This window comes from Perognathus longimembris, chromosome 26 (assembly GCF_023159225.1).
Source record: "Perognathus longimembris pacificus isolate PPM17 chromosome 26, ASM2315922v1, whole genome shotgun sequence".
Classification (NCBI taxonomy): Eukaryota; Metazoa; Chordata; class Mammalia; order Rodentia; family Heteromyidae; genus Perognathus; species Perognathus longimembris.
The window spans coordinates 6,144,432-6,170,819 of record NC_063186.1 but is presented as its reverse complement, the minus strand read 5'-3'; the positions used below and the strand labels follow the sequence as shown (position 1 = coordinate 6,170,819).

At 47.2% G+C, this 26,388-nt stretch overlaps 1 protein-coding gene across 2 annotated transcripts in view; it reads left to right on the top strand.

Moving 5' to 3' along the window:
• Positions 1-2,531: 2,531 nt before the first annotated feature.
• Positions 2,532-26,388, top strand: part of Lars2 (leucyl-tRNA synthetase 2, mitochondrial) — a 56,366-nt gene continuing 32,509 nt past the window's right edge. The window contains exons 1-5 of one of the 2 annotated variants that reach the window (XM_048334655.1): positions 2,532-2,708; positions 6,146-6,391; positions 11,001-11,129; positions 13,636-13,727; positions 15,348-15,408. In XM_048334655.1, coding sequence (XP_048190612.1) covers positions 6,179-6,391; positions 11,001-11,129; positions 13,636-13,727; positions 15,348-15,408 — 495 coding nt within the window. In that variant the 5' untranslated portion in view covers positions 2,532-2,708; positions 6,146-6,178. Of the gene's footprint in view, positions 2,709-6,036; positions 6,392-11,000; positions 11,130-13,635; positions 13,728-15,347; positions 15,409-26,388 lie in introns of both variants that reach the window. The other variant, XM_048334654.1, reaches the window with a different exon arrangement.

Genomic DNA, 26,388 nt, shown 5'->3' with positions numbered 1-26,388 from the left:
CTTTCCTGCCCGGGCTGGCTTTGAACTGTGATCCTCAGATCTCAGCCTCCTGAGTAGCTAGAATTACAGGCATGAGCCACCGGTGCCCAGCAATGAGCTGAGTATTTTTGAGGGCCATAAGCCCACACAAACTGCTGGGACTAGTAAAAGAAATGAAGAAATCACATGAAAAATATGCCATCTTTCTGAAAGAGTAACCTTAGGAAATTCTTTAGAATATATTATTTTTTTCAGGTTTTCCCCGGAGGTTTAGGCTAACAAAATGTGTTTCTTCTATTTTTTCCTCTATAAAAAATGAATAAAAATGTTATTGCATTCCATACTACCCAGAAACTTGTCTCTTTCATTTAATAATCTACCTTTTGCAGTGAGCCCTTTAAGAGTGAAAAGACTTCCTTTCCTCCCACTTTCTTCTTTGGTGTAAAAATAGTAACTTTTCAGTAAAGCAAATGACTTTTAGAAAAATTCCACTTGAAAGAATATTCTGGAAATGTCAATGTTAACTTGAATACATAAAAGGAAAATGCCTTTGACCTGAAATAAAAGTAGAGATGCAATAGAGAAAGGGTGTTCCAGTTATGTACACATCATGTATGTATTACATATAGCAGGTTAATATGGCAATATTTCCAGTATTACTACTAGGACTTGTTACCTCCTAATTTGGCTTTTCTACCTTCCCAGAGTTGTGGAAGTCATAGCAAATTGGACCCAATTGAGCAGTGGAAAAAATCCAAAACTTTTATTCTCAGCCAAGAATAGAGAAATGCCTGAGAAACCTACAAATCAACCTCACTCGTGTGTGTGTGTGTGTGTGTGTGTGTGTGTGTGTGTGTGTGTGTGTGTGTGTGTTGGTACTGGGGCTTTAACTCAGGGCCTGGGTGCATTCTCTTAGCTTTTTCACTCAAGACTGATGCCTTACCGCTTTAGATAGAACTTCATTTCTGATTCCCTGGGCTGTGTTTGAACCCACATCTCAGCCTCCTGAGAAGTAGTTAGGATTACAGAGATGAGCTGTGTCTCTGGGGTGACAGATGTGAGCAGCCCCTGGCTAACTTCTCAATTCTTATGGGCTAGCAGATTATGCTAGCAGCATAGAAAAAGTGAAGGGGAAGAGCCATGCTAATAAAGGGGAGGAATATTCATGTCTTTTCTGAGAACGGGTGGAGATTTTTCTGGGATGCTGGCTGTTTCTTGATGCTCCTTGATGTTCCTTTGCAGTTGTTGTCATGGCAATCGTTGACTGTCCTGGCATTGGTGGGTGTGAGTGCCATTTAGCAGGAGGAGAAGATCATCATGAAGCTGGAAGTTGTCTGGCCAGTGCTAAGACAGCCATCTGAGACCCAACCAGTTTGAGACAGCCCATTCTTCCAAGAGAAACTTCTGGCTTGTGGGTATCCTGATAAACAAGATGATCTGGGGCTCCCATAATCCTAAATTACTCAAGGGGCTGAGATATGAGGATCATGGTTAGAAGCCAACCCGGGGCAGGAAACTCCTTGAGATTCTTCTAAATAATTATCGGAACAAACTGGAAGCGGTGCTGTGGTTCAAGTGGCAAAGTGCTAGTCTTGAGTGAGAAAAAGCTCAGGGACAACACCCAGGCTCTGAGTTCAAGACCCAGGATAGAGAGACAGACAGACAGACAGACAGACACACAGAGATAAATAGGGAGAAAGGAGAGTAGAAAGTCAGTGAGGTCACTTGGTCAGTGATTGTCAATCAATCGGCCTTCTTAAACCTAGTAGGCAGAGCTGGGGATATGGCCTAGTGGCAAGGGTGCTTGCCGCGTATACATGAGGCCCTGGGTTCGAATCCCCAGCACCACATATACAGAAAACGGCCAGAAGTGGCTATGTGGCTCAAGTGGCAGAGTGCTAGCCTTGAGCAAAAGAAGCCAGGGACAGTGCTCAGGCCCTGAGTCCAAGGCCCAGGACTGGCAAAAATAAAATAAAATAAACCTAGTAGGCAGTTATTGCTCCATTGAGATTTGAACCCAGGTCTCCATCTACACCACCACTAGCTAACTCTCTCATCTAACCCGGGGCCGCTAACCTTAACAGCTCTGCCACATTATTAGCTACAACTACAACTGTAATCATTTCACCCTTAGACAAGAGTTTGCTCCTGCAAGAAAAGTCCTGGTCAGAGCCCGGGGCTTGCGCGGGAGGCCGTGCTCAGGGCCACAGTGCAGATGCCCCGCCCCACGGGCTAGAGGAGAATCCAGGATTGGCCTGTAGTTCAACCCCAGGCCCCGCCCTCCGCCACGCCCCACGAGCCGGGAGAAAACCCCCATTGGCTTCTCACCCCAAGGCCCCGCCCTCGACTCCTCCCCCCCTCCCCGAGATCCAGGCTCGGGCTCTCAGGCCTAGGCCACGCCCCCTGCCCAGCCGCTCGCTCCGCCGGTTCTGAGGATTCCGGAACTGCCCTGTCGCTCAACTCCAGGCCCCGCCCCCGGCCCCGCCCCTCCTGCCTGTGTCCGCCGCCGCCGCCGCCGCCGCTGTCAATAAAGTTGTTGTTCCGCCCAACATGGCGGCGCCCGTGCAGACTGGCCGGCCCGTGGACGCCTGAAAGTTCGAGCGAGTGCGAGCCTCTGAGGAGCCTCCCGTGAGCAGGTCCAACCCTGTCGGGCCCGGCGGGACGTGAGGGGAGGCTGGTGAGATCGCCTCCCGGCCCCCCAAGCCCGGCGGAGGCTCCCGGGGTGTGAGGTGCGGACTCGGTGAGGGGGTTCCCGGCGCCTTCTCGGGACGCCGGGGAGAACCTCGTCCCTTGGTTCTTCTGGAATGTTTTCCGTGCAAACACACATCTTTGTTTGTTTTGCTCGTGTGTGTGTATGTGCGTGTGTGGAGGAGAGGGGGGGGTGTCCCGGGATTCGAACTCAGGGTCCGAGCGTTCTACCGCGTGTGCTACCTACAGCTCCACTCCCAGCTTTTTCCCTCCTTTCATTTTTTTAAGGTGGAGGGGGTTATTTAATTGGAAGTAAAAGTCTCACAGACTCTTCCTGCCACGGCTGGCTTCGAACCGCCATCCTCGGAACTCAGCCTCCTTGAGTAGCTAGGATGACAGGCGTGAGCCACCCAATCCCCTGGCTTGGTTGGGTGTTTACTGCTCCTCTGCCTCTCATCCCAGGATCTTTGCCCCCTGGGTTGTGGTGGGGTGGGGTGGGGTGGGATTGAATTCAGCCATGAGCAGTTCTTGAAATCTTTGGGGTGCACATGAAGTTATGGACTTCGGGTTCCCAGAAGTTACCTAGCTCTAGTCCCTCATCCCACAGAGATGCCCAGGATGGAATTTCAGATGGGAAGTTAGTTGCTTGAGGTCACGCAGGGCATTAGCCCTTGCAAACCACAGGTCTGTGGTTCGGTGTGTGTGTTTGTGGGGCCGGCACCAGGGCTTGAACTCAGTGCCCCACATTCTCTCTTGGCTTTTTCAGTCGAGGCTGTGCTCTACTGCGTGAGCCACACTTCCACTTCTGACTTTTTGCTGGTTAACTGGAGATCAGTGTCTTGGATGTGTTTGCCCCAGCTAGCTTCAAATCGCCTTCGACCCAGCTTCGGAGGAGCTAGCATGACAGGCATGGGCCCACTGGTGCTCAGCTTGTTTTCTGTTATTTCTATTCAAGAGGATAGAGAGCTTATGTTCTTAGGGAGGGCTGTCTAGGAAAAAAAAATCTCAGGCATCTATATAGGTATCTTTTTTTTTTTTTTTTGCCAGTCCTGGGGCTTGAACTCAGGGCCTTGGCACTGTCCCTGAGCTTCTTTTTGCTCAAGGCTACCACTTGAGCCACAGCACCACTTCCAGCTTTTTCTGTGTATGTGGTGCTGAGGAATCGAACCCAGGGTTTTGTGCATGCTAGGCAAGCACTCTACCGCTATGCCACATTCCCAGCCCTATATAGGTGTCTTCTGAAGGATTTGCCTTTCCCCTCTTGGCTCAATCTATTTATGTATGCAAAGAATATGAAGGATTGACCCCCCCCCCTCCCTATCTTCCCAGGTGCATACAGATGTCAGGCCAAAGCCCAGATATGCACAGACATGCTTGACCCAGGCAGGACAAGCCAACCTAAACCTGGCTGTAAACATTCCACTGTGGGCCTAACCTGTAGGGAACTCTGAGGCCGAGCTATGAGATCAGGAAAGAGTTAAGAGATTAGACAGAAGGCTGAGAACTGGACCTTGAGAACGTCAGTCAAGGCAAGATGGATGTAGAGCTGTTTGAACATTAAAAAGCTTGAGACCTTGGAAGTAAGATCACTCTTCTCTGCTAAGGGAGTCAATTATCACTATACTTACCCTATTTTCAGCCCACACCTGCAGTCATCTCCCCTGTACTGAACTAACCCCAACCCTACTTTCTAGCATAACATCTGATCCCAGGGAAAGGTTTTAGCCCCTTGCTGTTCTTCAATAAACAGTCCTAGTCTGTTGAAATGGAGTCCGGCCTTTTCCTTTTTCTATTTTTTTCCTAATATCTTCCACTAAGAGATTTTTTTTTTTTTTTTTTTTGCCAGTCCTGGGCCTTGGACTCAGGGCCTGAGCACTGTTCCTGACTTCTTTTTGCTCAAGGCTAGCACTCTACCACTTGAGCCACAGCGCCACTTCTGGCTGTTTTCTATATATGTGGTGCTGGGGAATCGAACCCAGGGCTTCATGTATACGGGGCAAGCACTCTTGCCACTAGGCCATATTCTCAGCCCCACTAAGAGATCTTCTTTGACCTGCCAGTGTATGATAGTGCTAACTTAGCTGGAGAACCAGAAACACTATACCTCCTTTAGATAATTCTGATTTTTATAGAAACCTAAAAAGAAAAAAGACATGGCCTTCCTTATACAGAACATCTTATATTTAGGCTGGTCATGTAGAATGGTTGCTATTAAGCCAGCCTCTTTTAGCTCTGTGTGTGTGTGTGTGTGTGTGTGTGTGTGTGTGTGTGTGTGTTGGTCTTGGGGCTTGAACTCAGAGCCTGGTTCTTTTCACTCCAAGCTAGTGCTCTACCATTTGAACTACAGCTCATTTCCAGCATTTCTGGTGGTCCATTGGTGGTAAGAATCTAATAGACTTTCCTACTCGGGCTGGCTTTGAACCTCAATTCTCAGATCTCAGCCTCCTGAGTGGCTAGGATTACAATTGTGAGCCACTGGTGCCCAGCTCACTTAGCTAACTCTATTAAATGTAGTCCCACTACATATTTTTTTAAAAGCCAAGCCCAATAGGACTTTTTTTTTCCCCCTTACTCTGTATGTCTACCCTTAAAAAGCAAGTGATATTAATTGCCAGGTTGAAAACAATTTATTCTGTACATATACTTGTAAAATGCCAACACTGAGAGGTTGTTTCTTTTGGGGTGGGGTTGGTGCCAGTCCTGGGACCTGGACATTGTCCCTGAGTTTTTGTTCTCAAGGCTAACACTCTACCACTTGAGCTACAGCACCCCTTTGAGCTTTTTTGGTGCTTAACTGGAGAAAAGAGTCTCACAGACTTTCCTGCCTAGGCTGGCTTGGAACCATGGTCCTCAGATCTCAGCCCCCTGAGAAGCTAGATTTACAGATGCGAGCTGCTATCGCTCAGCCATGGAACTTAAGTGGGACCAATCCCCAGATTCACTGGTGGAGGAAACTACTGAAAAAAATCGAAGTTTGGGTTTTGAATTGTAGCTGGATGTCCTGATGGGCCACAACTTATGGGTTGTAATCCAAAAAGTTATCTCAATGGTCAGTAGTGGCTCATCCCAGTAATTCGAGCCAATTAGAAGGCTGAGACCTGAGGATCAAGGTTTGAAGCCAGCCAGGCAGAAAAGTCCATGAGAGTCTAGCCTCTAATTAACCAGCAAAAAGTTGGAAGTGAAGGTGTGGCTCAAATGGTACAGCATCAACCTCGAGTAAAAAAGCCAAATGAGAGCGTGTCTCTGAATCTCTGAGCTCAAGCCTCAGTACTGGCATGTCCACACACACACACACACACACACACACACACACACACACACACTAGTTTGTGTCTTAGCACAATTGAAGTTTCAATATATTCTTTCAAGTTCAAAAATCATCAAGAGAAGCGGAGGAAGGATGTGAAGTAAGAGCAGGACGCCCTGATGTGTGCTGGCTGAGCAGAGGAGTTCCTGAGTGGATCCCCTGTTGTTCTAGGCTTCTCTGCAGGGCCCTCTTACCTTCTGAAGAATGGCTCCTGCTTGGCAGAGGCTGGGCTCTCCTGCCTCCCTCCTTATGCCAACCATCAGCAAGTATGGAAAGGGAATAACAGTCTGTGCCCGAAGCATTTATAGTGCCACAGGGAAGTGGACGAAAGACTACACGCTCCAGACAAGAAAGGACGTGGAGAAATGGTGGCACCAGCGGATAAAAGATCAGGCCTCCCACGCTTCTGAAGTGGATGTGAGTACTCTGAAATGGCGGGGAGAAGGCAAAGGGCTTGGGTTTGGGGATTGCACTGTTCAGATAAGCTCTTAAATATGTGGCCTTCAACCAAATGATGATGGGCAGTTAATTTGTTTTGGTGATACTGGGGTTGGAAAATCAGGGTCTCATACTTGCTTGGCTTTTTTGTCCACAGTTGGTGCTCTACTATCTGAGTCATGCCTCTAGCTTGACTTTTTGCTGGTTCTTTTGTAAAGTCGGGGGCTTTTCTTCCTTGGCTAGCCTTGAACCATCAGTCTTGTAGGTCTCAGCCTCCAGAATAGCTAGGCATGGGCCACCAAGTGCCATTTCTTCTCTCTCTCTTTTGCTCTATTTATTTATTTAGTACTGGTAATAGAGGTATTAAACTAATGCTATTAGACCCAACACAAGCAGTTGAGGGTACCTGTATAAAATGGCTTTTTTTTGGGGGGGGGTGTCAGTCACAGGGCTTGAACTCGGGGCCAGAGCACTGTCCCTGAGCTTTTGTGTTCAAGGCTAGCACTCTACCACTTTGAGCCACAGTGCCAGTTCTGGTTTTCTGGTGGTTCACTGGAGATAAGAATCTCATGGCTTTGCCTGGCCAGGCTGGCTTTGAACTATGATCCTCAGATCTCAGTGTCCTGAGTAGCTAGGATTACAAGCATGAGCCACTGGCACCTGGCTGCCTTTTTTTTTTTTTTTTTAAAGGTACTAGCTATTGAACTCAGGACCTTGTGCTTACTAGGCAACCTCTACCACTTGAGCCACAGCATCACTTCCGGCCTTTTCTGTTTATGTGGTGCTGAGGAATGGAACCCAGGGCTTTATGCCTGCTAGACAAGCACTCTACCACTAAGCCACATTCCCAGCCCATTCCTGAAGCCTTTTAGCTTTTTGGGGTGGAGGGGAGAAGGGGTTCATAGACAGCACACAGGCCTGAAAAATAGGAATCTACCTAAGGCCTATTGGCTATTAGGGCCAGGGGGGAGGGCTCTACCCACCCCCTGTGAGGGGCGGGGGGGTCTTTAGGTCTGCTACCCTCTGGGGCTCAGTGGCAACTTTAGAACGCCATCCACAGAGAAGTAGAAGTTGTCTTCCTTCTGAAGGTACAGGCCAAGGAGAACAATAGAACCTACTTAGCAAAGCTGTTCTCTCCCCATCACTTGCAATCCTAATTTTCTCTCAAAGGCTTCGATTCTCTACTTTGATGTAATTATGAAAATTTCCCTTTCAGTCAGATTCCTGCTCAATTAGAATATAAACTCCTTGAATTTTCTGCCTTCCTTTTTTTCCACCCCCAGATGACAGAACTCATTTCTTTTTCACTGAGGGGGAAAAATGACTTAATTCACGCAGAAAAGCAGAAAGCAGGGACACAGGCGGTACTCTGGGCTCTGCAATAAACAAGCACTATACATCTTTTTATTGTATTTATTTTTTTGGTCATGGGACTTGAACTCTGGGCCTGATCGCTGTCCCTGAGCTCTTCAGCTCAAGGCTAATGCTCTCCCACTTGAGCCACAGAGCCACTTCTGGTTTTCTGGTGGTTCATTGGAGATAAGAATCTCACAGACTTTCCTGCCTGGCTGGCTTTGAACTGTAATCCTCAGATCTCGGCCTCCTGAGCTATGCATCTTTTTCTTCTTCTTCTTTTTTTTTTTTGTGCCAGTACTGGGGATTGAACCTAGAGCCTGGGCACTGTCCCTGAGCTTCTTTTGCTCAAAGTTAGCACTTTAGCACTTGAGCCACAGTTCCACTTCCAGCTTTTTTCTGTGTATGTGGTACTGAGGAATCGAACCCAGGGCTTCATGCATGATTAGAAAGCACTCTACCACTAAGCCACATTCCCAGCCTAAGACAATGAGTTAGGAGGGTTTTTACTCATGCTTTTAGCAATGCTTTTTCTGCCTATCTTTTACTAACTCAAATTTGGAGTTGTGCATATTAGCAAGGAGATGAAGAATGATTTGATTTTGCTGCTAATTTAATTTTCATTCAGTAAACATTTAAATAGATATTAATGATCAAATTATATGAAGAAAATGCTTGGGGCAACATTTCTAACATAATGTAACACAATGAACATTCATGTGGTAAAATGAAGTAATTCTAAGGAGGAAAATGTCTGTATGTAAAACTAGAGGGCTGGAAGCGTGGCTTACGTGGTAGAATAGGAGCTCTGCAAGCAAGCCCAGCAAGTTCAAGGCCCCTGTTCAAACCCTGGTACTAGAAAAAAGAAAAAAAACAACAACTAGGAATTGTAATGTCCACCCCTGGGAGGGCTCCATGCAGATACCCGCCCCCTCACACCCCCCTCACCCCCCCCCCCCCGCAACCTGTTTAATTAAGTCTGTGCCCAGTACCTGCATTGCCTAGGTAACTGGCATACCTAGAAGCAGTTACCTCCCCCTTCTCTGAGGTCACTTCCAATCCCACTGTCCTGGATAGGGCGTGGCCCTTCAGTAGTTCAGCCCTTCTCTCTGGCTATTCATCTTCTCGGCCACAGGCCAGAAGTTCTCGAATAAACTTTTCTCTCCTGCCCGAATACCATGTGGTGTTCTCCTTTATCAGCTACCTCTTTAATAAACCTTACAGAAATATCATATGTCAAGAATTTTGTTATTCTTCTGCTTCCCAAAGAATTCCCTTCCTTTCTCCTTCCCTTTCTCCCTTTCTTCTTTTCCTCCCTTCTTTCTTCCCTCCCTTCTTTCCTTCCTTCCCTTCCTCCCTCCTCTCCCCTTCCTTTTCCTCTTCCCCTCCCTTCCCCTTCTTCTTCCCCTCCTTTTCCCCTCCCCCTCTCCCTTCCCCTCCCCTTTTCTTCCTTTTCTTTTTTCCTTCCTTTGTTTCTTTCTGTAATTGTTTGAGACAGTATCTTGCTTTGTAGCCCAGGCCACACTCAAACTCTCCATCTTCTTGCTTCAGCCTTCTTAGTGCCCAAATTTCAGATTCAGTGGTCCCAAAGAATTCTAACAAGGCGTTTTCCCGCTTCCCCAAAAAATTCCTGGAGAAAAAAGCAGCAGGGGCTGGGAAGGTGGCCTAGTGGTAGAGTGCTTGCCTAGCATACATGAAGCCCTGGGTTTGATTCCTCAGCATCACATATACAGAAAAAAAGCCAGAAGTGGCTCTGTGTCTCAAGTGGCAGAGTGCTAGCCTTGAGCAAAAAGAAGCCAGGGACAGTGCTCAGGCCCTGAGTCCAAGGCCCAGGACTGGCAAAGAATGAAAAATAAAAAGCAGCTGGGTTGATGATAGCCCCCAGGGCGTTTTTTTTCTTTCCTGTGTTGCTCCCACTGCTGCTGGGGAAGCCAGAGGCCACAGGACCCCGATCTTTTTTTTTTGCCAGTCCTGGGCCTTGGACTCAGGGCCTGAGCACTGTCCCTGGCTTCTTTTTGCTCAAGGCTAGCACTCTGCCACTTGAGCCACAGCACCACCTCTGGCCGTTTTCTGTATATGTGGTGCTGGGGAATCGAACCCAGGGCCTCATGTATACGAGGCAAGCTCTCTTGCCACTAGGCCATATCCCCAGCCCCCCCCCCCCCCACTTTTTTTAGGACCCCGATCTTGTCCTATCAGCCCTGGGACACAATAATCTGTTCCCTCTGTGGGTTCAGCTTTTTCCATCAAAAAATGAGTTTATAATACAGTAGGGAAACTGAGGACCCAAAGTGGTACCTGGGACTCTGCTGCCAGTAGATCTCAGTACCGATCACAGTGGATCCAGGGTGAGGCTTCATCTTTATAGATGTCCTATGATAGACAAAACCCAAACCCCACATAGTTCTAGGAGAATGGACAGTTTTTTTTTTTTTTTTTTGGCCAGTACTGGGCTAGAATCCAGGGCCTTGTACTTTTTCTCTCTCAAGGCTACTTTTTTTTCTTCTCCCTTTTCTGAGCACCGAACTTGGCCAGTGCAAGCAATGCTCTTCTACTGAGCTAAATCCCCAACCCCAAGGCTCTTTACCACTTTAGCCACAGCTCCATTTCTGGCTTTTTTTTCCCCCGATTTCTTTTTTTTTTTTTTGGCCAGTCCTGGGGCTTGGACTCAGGGCCTGAGCACTGTTCCTGGCTTCTTTTTGCTCAAGGCTAGCACTCTGCCACTTGAGCCACAGTGCTACTTCTGGCCGTTTTCTGTATATGTGGTGCTGGGGAATTGAACCCAGGGGCTCATGTATACGAGGCAAGCACTCTTGCCACTAGGCCATATCCCCAGCCCCCGCCCCCCTGATTTCTTAAAGCTAAGAGTCTGGTGGACTTTCCTGTCCTGCTAGCTTCAAACTGTGATCATCAGATCTCAGCCTCCTGAGTAGCTAGAATGACAGGCGTGAGCCACCAGCGCCTGGCTAAAAGAGGAGCTTTACAGACAGGACAACGATTTTTAGTTAGAGGGTTATTCTGTATTATATTGGACACCTTTTAGCTCTACCCTGGGCTTTGAGTTTTGTGCTTTGAGCATTTTCGTCAATTTACATAATGAGAGGGTTTTTTTTCCATTCTCAAAAGAAAAAAACTTTCAATGCAAAATGAGCAGAGATGCCAAAATATTCATTCCTGCAGGCAGAGTTCCCAGAAAGCATTTAATAAGTAAGTCCGCCTTGTCATTCTTTTGTAGAAGTCAAAGCCCAAGTTCTACGTGCTGTCCATGTTCCCTTATCCCTCGGGTAAGCTGCACATGGGCCATGTTCGAGTCTACACCATCAGTGACACCATCGCACGCTTCCAGAGAATGAGAGGCAGGCAGGTAAGGGCAGACACCCGCTGAAGCCGCTCCGGTCTACTCTACTTGAGATGAGCGTGCTAATGTGTGCCCGGGACAAATGAAGATCAAACCTTATTTAATGGTCCATCCCTTCATCTGTCTATCATCTACCTCTCCATCCATCCAGTTATCCATCTGTCCATCCATCCATCTACCGTCTATCTCTCCATTCATCCATCTAGCGATCTGTCTTTCATCTATCTATATGTCTGTCTGTTTTGTGCCAGTATTGTGCTTGACCTCCGGGCCTAGGTGCTGTCCCTTAGGCTTTTTTTTACTCAAAGCTAGCCATCTACCATTTGAGCCACAGCTCCATTTCTTGTCTTTTTGGTGGCTAATTGGAGATCAGAGTCTCATGGACTTTCCTGCCTGGTTCTGGCTTCAAACCTCAGATCTTAGCCTCTTGAGTAGTTAGGCTTACAGGCATGAGCCACCCATCAAAGAAGGAATGTCTTTAGTTAAGACTGAAGGACATTGAGAAGGAACGTGAAGAGCTTGGCTTTTTCTTTTTGTATATAGGGTGTTGCGCTAGGGATGGAGATGGGGTGGGGGAGGGGGTAGGCAGATAGAATTGTAGGTGCCACACACAGTCATTATATAGAGCAGTGAAGCCAACAGGACAAAGATGGACCAAATGTTAGCATCAGGCAACTTTCTAGTACGGTAGCAAATACCTGAAGCAGTCATCTTATAAGGAGAAAAGGTTTGTTTTGGCTTCTGACTTGGGAGGTTTCAACCCATGATCATGTGGGCCCATGGCTTGTAGACCTCTGGTTAGGGAATCCTGATGGTGGTTAGTGGAGCGTGCATGACAGAGCAGAACTTAGCTTCCTGGTCAGGGTGAACAAAAAGGAATAGAGGGCCAGGCATTGTGGTACATACCTGTAATCCCAGTTACTCAGGAGGTGGAGGTATGAAGATGGAGGTGGTCTAGCCTGGACAGAAGCCTGAGACCTACCAGGCACTGGTGACTCACGCCTGTAGTCCTAGCTACTCAGGAGGCTGAGCCCTGAAGATGGTGGTTCAAAGACAGCCTGGGCAGGAAAGTCCATGAGACTCTTCTCTCCAGTGAACCACCAGAAAACCAGATGAGGAGTTGTGGCTCAAGTGGCAGAGTGCTAGCAAAAGAAGCTCAGGGACAGTGCCCAGGCCCTGAGTTCAAGCCGCAGGACTGGCAAAAAGAGAAAAGAAAAGAAAAGAATCTCACAGACTTTCCTGCCCAGGCTGGCTTCGAACTGTGACCTCAGACTACAGGCGTGAGCCACTGGCATCCAGCTAGATCTTTACTTCATTACCACTCTGGTAGGAGCACATAAGTCAAGAGAATTGTAGGGGCCCCGGGAAACCCAGGGCACAGGGACAAGGAGATCCTTGCGGGTGGCTAGAGACTTGGCTCGGGGGCCTTTTAATTAGTGGACCTGACCCATGGTGGAAAGAATGTAAGCTACAGAAAGCATTTCCCACAGTCTGTTCTGTTCTTTTTTTTTTGGGGGGGGGGGTGGAGAGGTCAGGGTGTGTCCAAAACTGGGAATCAAACTGTACCTAACGCTTTCACTCACTGGCTAGCACTCTACCAACTGAGCCAAGCCTCCAACTCCCCCCCCCCCCGCTTCCCCAATCCTTTCTGTTCTCTCTGTAAGGGCAACTTTTTGCTATTTTGGGTAAGAGTCTGAAATATTAAGGAACTCTTTTAAAAGATTTTTCTAACTTCATGTTTCTAGACATCTTGGATGACATGGAAACTAAGAATATCTTTTCATGTTGATTTCATCTGAAAACATAAAATAAAAAAGAACAAGCTGGTTATATAACTCTAGACTGTTGTGTTGCCCCCCCCCCACATAGTCTCTCTGTATTGACTTCATTTAAAAATGTGAGCAGGCCCCATAACATGATGTTAGTAGGGTGAAACATTGACTTGGTACCATTTGACAGCTCTGACAAAGACACTGAGTAATAATTAGGTTTTCTCCTTTCTGCAGAGCAGTTACACAACAGGTACATTATTCTGCCAAAGAAGCAGCCCTGGGAGAGTTTTGCAGCACAGCAGGAAGCTGAGCTCAGGTGTGGTCCAGCAAAGTCCAGCCAGGTGCCAGTGGCTCACACCTGTCATCCTAGCTACTCAGGAGGCTGAGACCTGAGGATCACAGTTTGAAGCCAGCCTGGGCAGGAAAGTCCCTGAGAGACTCTTATCTCCAATGAACCACTCGAAAAGCACTGTGGCTCCAGTGGTAGCTTTGAGCTGAAGAGCTCAGGGACAGCACCCAGGCTGAGAGTTCAAGCCCCACAACTGACAACAAAAAGGAAATACTTAGGTCACTACTATTGGTGCTTTGCTGTACAAAAGTCTAAGTTCTCCTGAATCACCCAGGAGAGAAGGCTTATTTAGCAGAGAAGGTTGCTAATGGTGTTACTGACTGACTGTCCAGAAGAGACCCCTGCTGGGTTGAGTGATTCACCATGCTCACTTGTGTCCTCTCCACGCCAGGTCATCAACCCTATGGGATGGGATGCATTCGGGCTGCCTGCTGAGAACGCAGCCATAGAGAGGAATTTACATCCAGAAAGCTGGACCCAGAGGTGTGTGTTTCCATGCATTTTCATTTTCTTTTTTGGTCGTTGGGTGGTGGTGGTGGTGGGGCAGGGGGGCTTGACTTGAACTCAGGGCCAGGGCATTGTCCCTGAACTTTTTATACCACTTGAGCCACAGCTGCACTTTCAGCTTTTTTGGTGATTAATTGGGGATTAGAGTTTCATAGACTCTCCTGCCCAGACTGGCTTTGTATCTCTACCCACATATTTCAGCCTCCTGAGTAGCTAGGATAAAGGTGTGAGCCACTAGCTCACAGTTTCTTTCCTTCCTTCCTTCTTTTTTTTTTTTTTTGCCAGTCCTGAGACTTGAACTCAGGGCCTGGGTTCTGTCCCTGAGCTTCTCTGTTCTCAAGACTAATGCTCTACCACTTGAGCCACAGAATCCCCCCCAGCTTTTTTTTTTTTTTGCCAGTCCTGGGCCTTGAACTCAGGGCCTGAGCACTGTCCCTGGCTTCTTTTTGCTCAAGGCTAGCACTCGACCTCTTGAGCCACCGCGCTACTTCCGGCTTCTGTGTATGTAGTACTGAGGAATCGAACCCAGGGCTTCATGCATGCTAGGCCAGCACTCTACCACTAAGCCACCTTCCCAGCCCTTTGAAATTCACTTTGATAAATATTACTTTATATGATCAGAAGCACAGAAGCATTGCACCTTTGTGTTCATTTTTTTAAGTATGGTTTTATTGTTATTATTAAGGTGTTGTACAGAGGAGTTACCGTTTGATAAGTCAGGTAGTAAGTACATCTCCTTTGGACAATGTCACGCCTTCCTTTGCTAGCCCCCATATTCCCCCTCCTGTCCCTGCCTGCGAGTCCCATAGTTCATTTCCACATACGAGGCAAGCACTCTTGCCACTAGGGCCATATCCCCAGCCCCATTTCCACATAGTGTCTACTGAGTACCATGCCTGCACTTGTTCATCCTTCCTCCCTCTTTTTATGGGCCCCTTTGCACCCTCAAACGACAAAACAAAAGCAGAACCAAACATCATCATCAACAACAACAACAGAAAACATGTTTCCATTTCCTGGAATTTGTTCCCATAAATAGTATTTGGGTTCATCCTTTAAGAGTATCTTCCTTTAGCCTGACTGTGTATGAAATGCTTAGAATTCTGTATAAATCATCATACCCAGTAGTATTTTTCGACCCAACTTCACATGTGAGAAAAAATGTATGCCCTTTGTCTCTCAGAGCCTGGCTTACCTCACTTAACGTGATTTGTTCTGTCAGGGAAAAACAAACTACTCTCTGAAGCCCTTTTTTCTCTCTCTCCCTTTTTTTTTTTTTCCCAGTCCTTGGCACTTGGACTCAGGGCCTGAGCACTGTCCCTGGCTTCTTTTTGCTCAAGGCTAGCACTCTCCCACTTGAGCTACAGCGCCACTTCTGGCCATTTTCTACATATGTGGTCCTGGGGAATCGAACCCAGGGCTTCATGTATACAAGGCGAGCACTCTTGCCACTATGCCATATTCCCAGCCTCCCTGAAGCCCTTTTCTCCAATCTATACTTCTTGAGTTTTCTTCCACATTTCTCAGAGTGTGATTGGTTAAGTCATGTATTCAACCCTCCTCTAAAGATCTGACCTCCTTGCCTCTGTCTCACAGGAACATCGAACACATGAGGGGCCAGCTAGAACACCTGGGCCTTTGCTTTAGCTGGGATCGAGTAAGTCCCCCCTCCCTTCTGGAGAGGCTTGTGTGGGTGTTTATTTGTTTGTTTCCTTCTTTTTCTGTCTTTGTTTTTGCAAACAAAACAAAAACCATTGTGGTTTCTGTCATATTATAATATGCCCAAGTACTGTCTTCTAATGTATTGGTAAGAACTCAGCGCCTCACACTTGCTAGACAGGCAATCTGCCACTTGAAGCACATCCCTAATCCTGTAGAAGCTAGGTGTGAGCCACGGGTGTGTGTGTGTGTGTGTGTGTGTGTGTGTGTGTGTGTGCGTGCACGCCCATATATGCCAGTACTGGGACTTGAACTCAGGGCCTCACACTCTTGCTTGGCTTTTTCCACTTCAAGCTGGCGCTCTACCACTTGAGCCACCCCTTCATCTCCTCATGCATGTGTTCCTAGCCCTTTACTGCCACCCTCCCCCCGAAACCTCACAAGCCTTTCCAATTCAACCTTTGCAATCTACTTGATGTGTGCAAAACAGCAACACGAGGAGGTGGAGGAATGATTTAATTGAGAGACGAATCTGTGCCCTTTGCAAGCAGTAATCTTAAAGTCTCACAAAAAACAGACAATCCAGCAGATGGCCAGCTGACAATTACCCAAACAGTTTGAACAACGAGATGGCTCAGGAATGTTATCTTCTTCCTTCAGACGGCAAAGCCACAGTTTAAAACCCAGCTCGTAGCATTTTATATCTTCCTGCCTCTCCTGGGGGCAGGAAACCTCGTAGCCATGGTCCAAGCCCCTGAGCTGTATTTTCTTCAGTCTTCCTTCCACAAAGAGCATGGTTCTCAGGGTTGGAAAGCAAGTCCACCTCCTCCTGGAATGAATGCATTTCTCATGAGCCAGAATGATCATCTCGTGTTGTCTCCTAGCACAGCGCCGTGTTTTGCTTTTTCTCTAGATGGTGGGAAATGAAGACAGGGAGAGCTGAATGCGATTAGCTGAACATGCGCTGAGGGGAGAAGAGGGAGGGAATGAAATTCCAAATTGTGTAATGAGGGGAGAATGAGGAAGAGGGAAGAGGGGGGGTGTTTCTTGGTGGGGCACATACTTTCTGGAATACTTGGCAGCCTCCCTGAGAAGAAGGTGCTAAGTTGCTAGTCATGTGGGGCATGTCTGTAATCTCAGCGACTGGAGGCAGGGATTGGGAGGATTGTGGTTTGAGGTTGTGTAGGACTAAAAAGTCAGGGATAACTCCCGCCCCCCTCATCTCAGCAATCAAGCCAAGTGTTGTGGTATGTGCTCAATGGTCCCAGATACATAGGAAGTATAGGTAGGAAGCTCAAAGTCCTGGCCAGCCCAGGCACACCACACAAGACCCTAGCTGAGAAGTAACTAAAGCACACAAAGGATGGCATGGGGGGGGTGTGACTCAAGTGGTGGAGGGTCTGCCTAGCTCATTGAAGGCCCTGCTTCAAACCCCAGCACTGCTCAAATAAAAACAGAGATATACATAGTTGCATTTGTTTTTAGCCAGCTTCTCATTACTGTAACAAATACTGGAGGTAGTCAACTGAGGAAGAGAAAAGGATGATTTAGGCTCACAGTTTTGGATGTTCCAGTCCACAGTTGACTGGACCTGTTGCTTTTTTGTGGTCAGTCATGGGGCTTGAACTCAGAGCTTGGGCACTGTTCCTGAACTTTTACACTTAAGGCTAGCACTCTACCACTTTGAGCGACAGTGCGACTTCCGGTTTTCTGGTGTTTTGTTGGTAGAGCCCTAGCCTTGAGCAGAATTGCTCAGGGATGGTGGCCAGGCCCTCCGTTCAAGCCCCACAACCCCTCCCTTCACCCCCCAAAACCCCCCACAGATACAGAAGCACACTCTGGCATGTGGAAATCATTGGATGATTGCACTGAGATCAATCCCTAAGCATTCCCTTCAAAAATCAGGCAAATGTAAGAAGAAAGAACAAACCAGTCCAACGCAGACTGGTGTTTGTTAGAAAAATGGAGAAGAGAGGAAGGAAACAGGCTAAGACAGGACTGTTTATTGAGGAACAGCGAGTGGCACAGTCTTCCCATGGGCTGGGACAGTGTCCAAGGGTGGAGTTAGAGTCAAGGGTTTTTGAATCTGAGCGAGGAGACAGGGGTTACTAGAGTTTAGTATTGGGGGTGGGGTGGGGGTGACTGCAGAGAATATGATAAGTGTTGCCTTCTCTAAGGTCTCAAGCTTTTATTTTTAATGTTCAAAGAGCTCTATATCTGTCTTGCCTAGATGGTTTGACCTTCACTCCAGTTCTCAGTCTTTCACCTCTTAACCCTTTCCTGGCCTCGCAACTCGACCTCAGAGTCTTACAGGCTAGGCCCACTGTGGAACCTTTACAGCTAGGATTAGGTAGACTGCCCTGCCTGTACATCAAGTACTCCCACAGATACTTGGGGTTTTAGCCCCTGGGATAATAGGGTGGGGATGGGTCCTTCACTGTCCATCTTTGGATACATAAAACCACTGGGCCAAGAGAGGAGAGGCAGTGCTTGCTTGGTAATCTCCAAACATCCATACTTTGATGAAAATGAAAACTTCAGAGAAAAAGGAAATGTTCTAGCACTGGGCATACATGGTGTTTTGGATTAACTCAGCTTTTCATCTTTTCCCTCAATGCAAAAGTCAAGAGCTGGCTATCTTCTGAGGCTCTTTGTGGAAGAGATCTTGTCTTTATTTGCTGTATGAATTTATGTATGTATTTTTTTGTGCTAGTATCGGGGCTTGAACTCAGGACCTAATCTCTCTCTTTTAGCTTTTTTGGCTGGCACTTTACCACTTTAGGCACAACTCCATTTCTGACTTTTGAGTGATTCATCAGAGATAGTCTCACAGATTTTGCTCCTTAGGTTGGCTTTGAACTGCAATCCTCAGATCTCAGCCTCCTGAGTAGCTAGGATGACAGGTGTGAGCCACTGGAACCCCAATTTTTAAATGGCTTTTATATTTCACATCTGATTTCTTATGTTTCCATGTTTATTAGTTCTATCTATGTGCGTGTGTCCAGCTATAAAGCTGACTTTTACAAGAGAAATCCAGGTGAACACTAGATGACTGTCTTGGGCTATGTGTCTAGAAGGGGTACACAGTATGCACCCCAGAAGTTGCAGGGCCATACTGGCTGTGCTCTGCTTGTTTTGTTTTGTCTTTTGTGCCAGCACTAGGGCTTAAACTCAGGGTCTGAGTGCTGTCACTTTTCCCTTTGGTGGTTAATTGGAGATGAGAGTCTCATAGACTTTCTTGTCTGGGCTGGCTTCAAACCTTAATTCTCAGCTCTCAGCTTCCTGAGTAGCTGAGATTACAGGCATAAGACACAGGCACCTAACTGTCTTCATTTTTTAAAGGGACAGATCTTGGGGTATCTGAGCTCTTCTAGGTCTTGTCCAGCAAATCTCCTACTCTGTAACATAGGGAGGGAATCCATGGATGGGGGGAGGGGAGGGTTCATGGCTCCATCCTTTTTCTTTCTTTCCTTTTCTCTCCGTGGTACAGTTTCACCTGTGAAGAATTTAATTTGGTATGTGTCACCAACACTTGAAGATACCTGTCTCTCATGCTAGTATACTTTCTTGTACTCCAGATTCCATTGTTACCTGGATGCTAGTCCCATGGGCATTACCCGTGCTGAGTTTCTATGCTTGTGGTGAAAGGGTAGTTTTCTGATGTGGCCACTGGTCCTGGGGCTTGGACTCAGGGCCTGGTGCTATCCCTGGGCTTTTTTTTGCTCCAGGCTATTACTCTACCACTAGAGTCCCAACTCTGCTTTGAGCCTTTTGCTGTCTAATTGGAGATAAGAGTCTCACAGATTTTCCTGCATGGGTTGGCTTTGAACTACGATTCTCAGGTCTCAGCTTCTAAGTAGTCACCAGCGCCCTTACTTGTATAGGTCTCTGTCTCCTTCTTGGCCAGGTTTTATTCCCAGAGGCAGCAGAGTTGGTGTGGTTGCAGAGCGAAACATTATTGTTCGAGGCCCCACTGCTGCTTTATTTATGTTCCAGACTAGCTGTCTGATAGATAGGAAGAATTGAACTTGGGAGAAATAATGAGGTCTCCCGAATAATAGAAAGATATATTTTTAAATGTGTTTCTTTCTTTTATTTTTTTTTCCCATATGAAAAGCATTTAAAGACGAGCTCAAAAACAAAAAGAACTTAGAGGCGAGTGAAGTGCCTGGAAACGTGGTGGGAAGCCTTCCCGGTGCAAGGGCTGGAGCCAGTTGCCTTGACAACGTGTAGCAGGCAAGCTAGGCTTTTGACTTCTCCCAGCCCCCTTCCAGGTCCTGGCAGGGGAAGCAGTCAGTCTGGCAGATCTCTGGCTGAGGTTTGCTGGGCCTCCCCTCAGACTCAGAAATGAACCTTTTCCTGCAGAAATCCTTTTTTGGTTGGAGCTGGACACAGGGAGGGACAAAGGGGGTATGTGGGCTCCAGCTGAAGTGATTTGATTGTACCTCTCCCTTGTGCTCACCTGTTGACCCAAAGGTCAGTGTGTTCAAAACATAGCTGGTCATCTCAAAGTCAAGATCATGACCCTCATGTACAGCTGGGCCCGCTCCTGTGCTTGTCAGCCTAAACCATAGACTGTGGTTATTATTCTTACTCATTATTTTATTTTATTTTTTTGGTCAGGTGTGGGGCTTGAACTCAGGTCCTGGGCACTGTCCCTGAGCTCTTTGGCTCAAGGCTAGTGTTCTGCCACTTTGAGCTACAGCACCACTTCCAGCTTTTTTGGTGGTTAATTGGAGATAAGAATCTAATGGACTTTTCTTCCCTGGGCTGGCTTCAAACTGAAATCCTCCAACATTAGCCTCCTGAGTAGGTAGGATGACAACAGGCATGAGCTACTGATGCCCGCCTGGACAGTGTTTTTATTGTCTCTGCCAGGGTAATGTTTGTGGACTCCTCAGAGGCACTGGGCAAGGGTTGTGTCTTGTATAAGACAGTATAAAGCTGGGTACTGGTGGCTTATGCTTATAATCCTAGCTACTCGGGAGACTAAGATCTGAGGATCATGGTTCAAAGTCATCCTGAGCAGGAAAGTCTGTGAGACTCTTATGCTTAATTAACCACAAAAAGTCAGAAGTAAAGCTGGGTGCTGGTGGCTCATGCCTGTAATCCTAGCTACTCAGAAGGCTGAGATCTGAGGATTGTGGTTCGAAGCCAGCCTGGGCAGGAAAACTTAATGAGACTCTTATCTCTGATAAACTACTCAAAAAGAGACAGAAGTAGCACCGTGGCTCAAGTGGTACAGCACTAGCCTTAAGCAAAAGAAGCTCAGGGACAGTGCCCAGGCCCAGAGTTCAAGCTTCAGGATTGGCAAGAAAAAAAAAAAGAAAAAAAGAAGAAGAAGAAGCCAGAAGTGGCGCTGTGGCTCAAGTGGTAGTGTGCCAGCCTTGAGCAAAACAGCTAAGGGACAGCACCCAGCACTTGAGTTGAAACCCCACTACTACGAAAAAGAAAAACAGATGACTGGACTATCAGAGCAATTTAGTATGACATTTCCAAGTTGATAGCTTGATTTCTTGGTCTGTATCTCATAGGAAGAAAAAAAAAATACAAGCTATATCAGGATTCAACTACTTGTGGCTTAATGGAGCTTGCCGACAGCTTGAACAACTCATTTTGGGCACTGCTGTCATTGTTTGCTCCTGGGGAATTGATGTTTCTTTCTCCTTTGGCCCCATGCCAGTGTCTAGCAAATTGCCCTCTTCTTACTCAGGGAACCTAGCAAACCAGAACCATGCAAACATCCATCAGGTGATTCTGTCCTGCTCAGCCTTGAAATTCTCAAGGATGCTGCAAATTGCATGAATATTCTTTCCCTTCTAGAAGAATGGGGCAGCTGTGGAGAGCTCATTTGGCTCACACAGCCAAAATACTGGCATCCGCCCAAATAGTTTGGTAACAAATTGCAGCTCAAGCTAATTAATCTCATCTGTAGCTTAATGGGAGTTTTTGTTAGTTTGGTCGGTTGGGTTTTTTTTTGGTTCCCAGATGTCCAGTTAGAAAAGCTGTCTGTATTGTTAGATTGCTTTGTTGAAATTCTTGTCAACTGGCAAAGAACAATGGGGTAGATGGCTGCTTCTTGACCAGCCATGGCTTCTTCATAGGGTCTCGTGTAGGATGTGGCAGGGGAAACTTTCAGGCTACTAGAAATATGAAGAATACCCAAATAAACCCATCAAGAGAATAGCAGAACTGGGTGCTGGTTGGTCATGCCCATAATCCCAACTCCTCAGGAGGCTGGGATCTGAGGATCAAGGTTCAAAGCTAGCCTGGGCAGGAAAGTCTATGGGACTCTTACCTCTAATTAACCAGCAAAAGCAGAAAGTAAGGGACAGCACCAGGCCCCAAGTTCAAGCCAGTGCCAACATACACGCACGCACGTGTGTGCGCACATACACACACACACACACACACACACAGATGAGCTGGTTTTTAGTCACACAGTGTTTAGACAATGCCTTTAAAACCTCTCCCTTTCTGGGTGCCAGTGGCTCACATCTGCCATCCTAGCACATTTTGAAGCCAGCCCAGGTAGAAAAGTTCCCATGAGATTCTTATCTCCAATAAACTACTCAAAAAAGCTGGAAGTGGCACTGCAGCTCAAGTGGTAGAGTGCTAAGCTTTGCGCACAAAGAGGCTAATGGTAAGCGCCCAGGCCCTGAGTTCAAGCCCCAGGACCAGCAAAAAACAAAACAAAACCAAAATCTGCTCCCCTTGATTTCCCTGCCTGTAATACTCACCCTGTTATGTTGGCTTTAATAACATGTGACTTGCAAGCCTTTCAAATTACTTAAGAATTTAGCTGGCAGCCCTAGATTTGAAAAGAAAAACCTTTTAACAAAAAAAGGCATGCTCTAAATAGAATAGTGCAGGGACAATCACTTGTCACTTTGAGTTCCTTTCACTGCTCATTTTCTATCTTAAGTTAGTCTTTAGTACAGGAACGTCATTACAGAACAACCAGTGGTGAGACAAATGTTAGGTTCAAGATTAATTAATGCCCTGAAATGAACACCTGTTTTCCCTAGTTTTGCAGAGAGAGGAAGCAGGAGGTCAAAGGGTGTCAGGCAGAGATGCAATGGGAAAGATGGCTGAAGGAAGAGGAGTAAGAGGAGGCAGAGAGGAAGCAGCCTGTGAGGCTGAGGAAACCTGGCCTGTGGGAGTCCCCTTCTAGGGTCATCGTGAGCCCAGGAATAGAGCCAGTGCTCATTGCCCAGCCTTCCCATGGCCATCTTTTGTTGTTGTTACTGTTGGCTTGAACTCATAGCCTGGGCACTGTCTCTGAGCTCTTTTGCTCAAGGCTAGCCCTCTACCACTTTTTTTTTTTTTTTTGGCCAGTCCTGGGCCTTGGACTCAGGGCCTGAGCACCTTCCCTGGCTTCTTCCCGCTCAAGGCTAGCACTCTGCCACTTGAGCCACAGCGCCGCTTCTGGCCGTTTTTTCTGTATATGTGGTGCTGGGGAATCGAACCTAGGGCCTCGTGTATCCGAGGCAGGCACTCTTACCAGTAGGCTATATCCCCAGCCCCCTCTACCACTTTTGAACCACAGAGCCACTTCTGGTTTTCTGGTGGTTCATTGGACATAAGAGTCTCACACACTTCCTGCCTGGGGCTGGCTTTCAACTGTCACCCTCAGATCTCAGCCTCCTGAGTAAGCTAGGATGGTGCGTGGGGACCCTCCTCCCGCCCCCCCAGCGCCTGGCTTGTTAACTTCTTGATAGATGACTAAATATTGTGAGGTTGGGAGGCCAGCGTGATGCATGATGGATGGCTTAGAGCGCTTGCAGTGACTCTGTGATCTGAGACCAATGGCTGTCCCATATGCCATGGGACAGAAGAACAAGGACCCAGATAGATCCTAGGATGAGAGATAGGGTGATAGCTCACTCCTTGGTGCCCCTTGACCCCCCCCCACATGTGCCCAGCCTTTGTTTTACTCAAATCCCTGCACTCTTGGTCCTTAGCATACCCCACTGAGATGAGCTTTATGACACCATGTTTGACTTTACCCACACACAGGTTCTTGAGTAAACCCAACAGTGGTGGCCTGAGGCGATCGCACACTAGCTATGGTGAATAACCGCCATGGTTTTTCCTCACAGAAGGCTTCGGTATCTCAGCCTTCCTGGATTTGGTCACTGCCAAGTCACTGGATCACAAGAGCCACCAACTAGGCTGGCTCAGTCACTAAATGATGGCTGTCCTTGAGGTGTGGGTGGGCGGGCCTCAAAAGACCGTGCTTTGATCTCACCGGTGTTGCAGAGAGAGCTCAGAGAGAGCCTTGGGCTCCCTGTCTTGCCTATAAATAATGTGCAAAATCATTTTAATGCGTCAAAGCCAGATACTGTGGAATATAAGCCTGCCACCGGGTGGAGGAATCAATTTCCATTGTGCTCACGGGTAAATTTGGTTGTCTGGCAACTAAATTGTGCTTTGTAGAGCTCAGGAAGATAGAAAAGCCGACATCTTGAGATACATCTATGTGGAGCGAGTCCAAATCGCTTTGCTTTCAGAGCTATGGTTTGAATTACATGACTCTGTATTATTATTTGTGTGTGTGAGTGTGACCGTGTGTGTTGTGTGTGTGCACATGCGTGAGCCTGCCTGTGCCAGTCCTGGGGCTTGAATTGAGGGCCTGGGTGCTGTCCCTTAGCTTTCTCGCTCCAGGCTGGTGCTCAACCACTTAAGCCACCACTCCACTCCCTGCTTTTGCTCATCAATGCTGGTGTCTCAAACTCATAAATCTAGCTACTCAGGAGGCTGAGATCTGCGAATTAAAGACTGCCCGGGCAGGAAAGTCTGTGAGACGCTTATCTCCACAAAACTACCCCCAAAAAAGCCAGATGTGGAGCTGTAACTCAAGTGTACCAGTAACTCAAGGCACAAGCCTTGAGCAAAAGAAGCTTAGGGACAGCACCCAGGCCTTGAGTTTAAGCCCCAGGACTGACACCAAAAGAAAAACAAAGTATTCCCAAGCATGAGCTGCCCCCCCCTCCAGCTGTGGGTGGGTGTGGCGATGGTGAGCCCCACCCACAGGCTCCAGGGGTTCCTGGCGGGGTGGCCTGGAAGTTTGGGTGTGAGCAGTGGATGATCTTCAAACATCTGTTTCTTTTTTTTTTTTTTTTAATTTTTTTTGCCAGTCCTGGGCCTTGGACTCAGGGCCTGAGCACTGTCCCTGGCTTCTTTTTGCCCAAGGCTAGTACTCTACCTCTTGAGTCACAGCACCACTTCCGGCTTTTTCTATATATGTGGTGCTGAGGAATCGAACCCAGGACTTCATGTATATGAGGCAAGCACTTTGCCCAGCCCTAAACATCTGTTTTGTCATCGCCTGCTGTTTCATGGGCCATTTATTTATTTGACTTTATCAGCTGCATGTCTTAGGTAATCAGATTCTGTTCTTAATTCTAGGGCAAATAAATGCGCTGTAGGACAGAAGGTAGATTATAGAAACCTTTGATCTAGCTTTAGAATAGGTCATGTGGCTTCTCACTAATATTTGTTAATGTTTTTCATTCACCTTTCTAAGTAGATTGTTTAGCCTAATTCATATAATAGAATAATAAATGGATTACAGTGAGTCTTATAGAGCCACCAGGCCCCAGTTACATGCAGAAACACAAGGTTTATTTTGAAATCAAAATCATATCCAAGTGAGCAAATATTCCTCCCTCCCTCCCCTTTTTTTTGTTTTGTGCCAGACTTGGGGCTTGAACTCCGGACCTGGGCACTGTCTCTGAGCTTTTTTGTTCAAGGCTAGTGTTCTACCACTTGAGTCACACACAGCTCCACTTCTGGCTTCTTTTTTGGTATGTGTGAGGGAGTTAATTGGAGATAGGAGACTCATGGATTTTCTCACCTGGGCTGGCTTTGAGCCATGATCCTCAGATCTCAGCCTCCTGAGTAGCTAGGATGACAGGCGTGAGCCATCAGCACCCAGCTCCCTACCCCCTTTTAGCAGGGGGAGGGGGACAAAGTCTTGAGATGTAGCCTAGGTTGGCTTTGAACTCATACTCCTGATTCTCCTGTGTCTGAATCCCTAGTGCTGGGGAATACGGATATGCATATATATATATATATATATATATACATATATATATATATGTATGTATGTATGTATATCTCCACACCCGGCACAGTTACTGCTGTTGAATTTTGCAGTTGCTTTCCAGATGAGTTACATTCATGGTTTCCGACATGTTTGTGCTGACAGAAAAGTTAGTGTTGCTGAGCAAGGTGACACAGATCTGTAATCCCAGCGCTTAGAGGTGAGAGGAGAGGATCTTGAGTCTGAGGCGAGCCTAAGCTACAGTTGCAGGTCTCTGTCTCATAAAAACAAGACTGAATATTCAGCTTTGGAGTAGAACGCTTGCCTGGATGCATGAGGCCCGGGATCAATCCCATTAATCTCAAAAACAATTTTTTTTTGCCCTAAAATGTGAAAATTTCCCTCTTAGCTCTATGAAATGGCTCTGTGAAGGATATAGGAAGGGGCTGGGAATATAGCCTAGTGGCAAGAGTGCTTGACTCGTATACATGTAGCCCTGGGTTCGATTCCCCAGCACCACATATACAGAAAACGGCCAGAAGTGGCGCTGTGGCTCAAGTGGCAGAGTGCTAGCCTTGAGCAAAAAGAAGCCAGGGACAGTGCTCAGGCCCTGAGTCCAAGCCCCTGGACTGGCCAAAAAAAAAAAAAAAAAAAAAAAGGATATAGGAAGAACTGATGTTGAGTTTCTGCATTGCACATGCCCAGTAAAGAAGGGGGAGCCAAGCTGGGCACCAATGGCCCATTCCTGTCATCCTAGCTACTCAGGAGGCTGAGATCTGAGGATTGTGGTTTAAAGCCAGCCCAGGCAGGAAATTCTATGAGACTTATTTCCAATAAACTACTCAGGAAAACCTGGAAGTGATGCTGTGGCTCAAGTAGTAGAGCACTAGCCTTGAGCAAAAAGGAACTCGGGGACACAGCCTAGGCCCT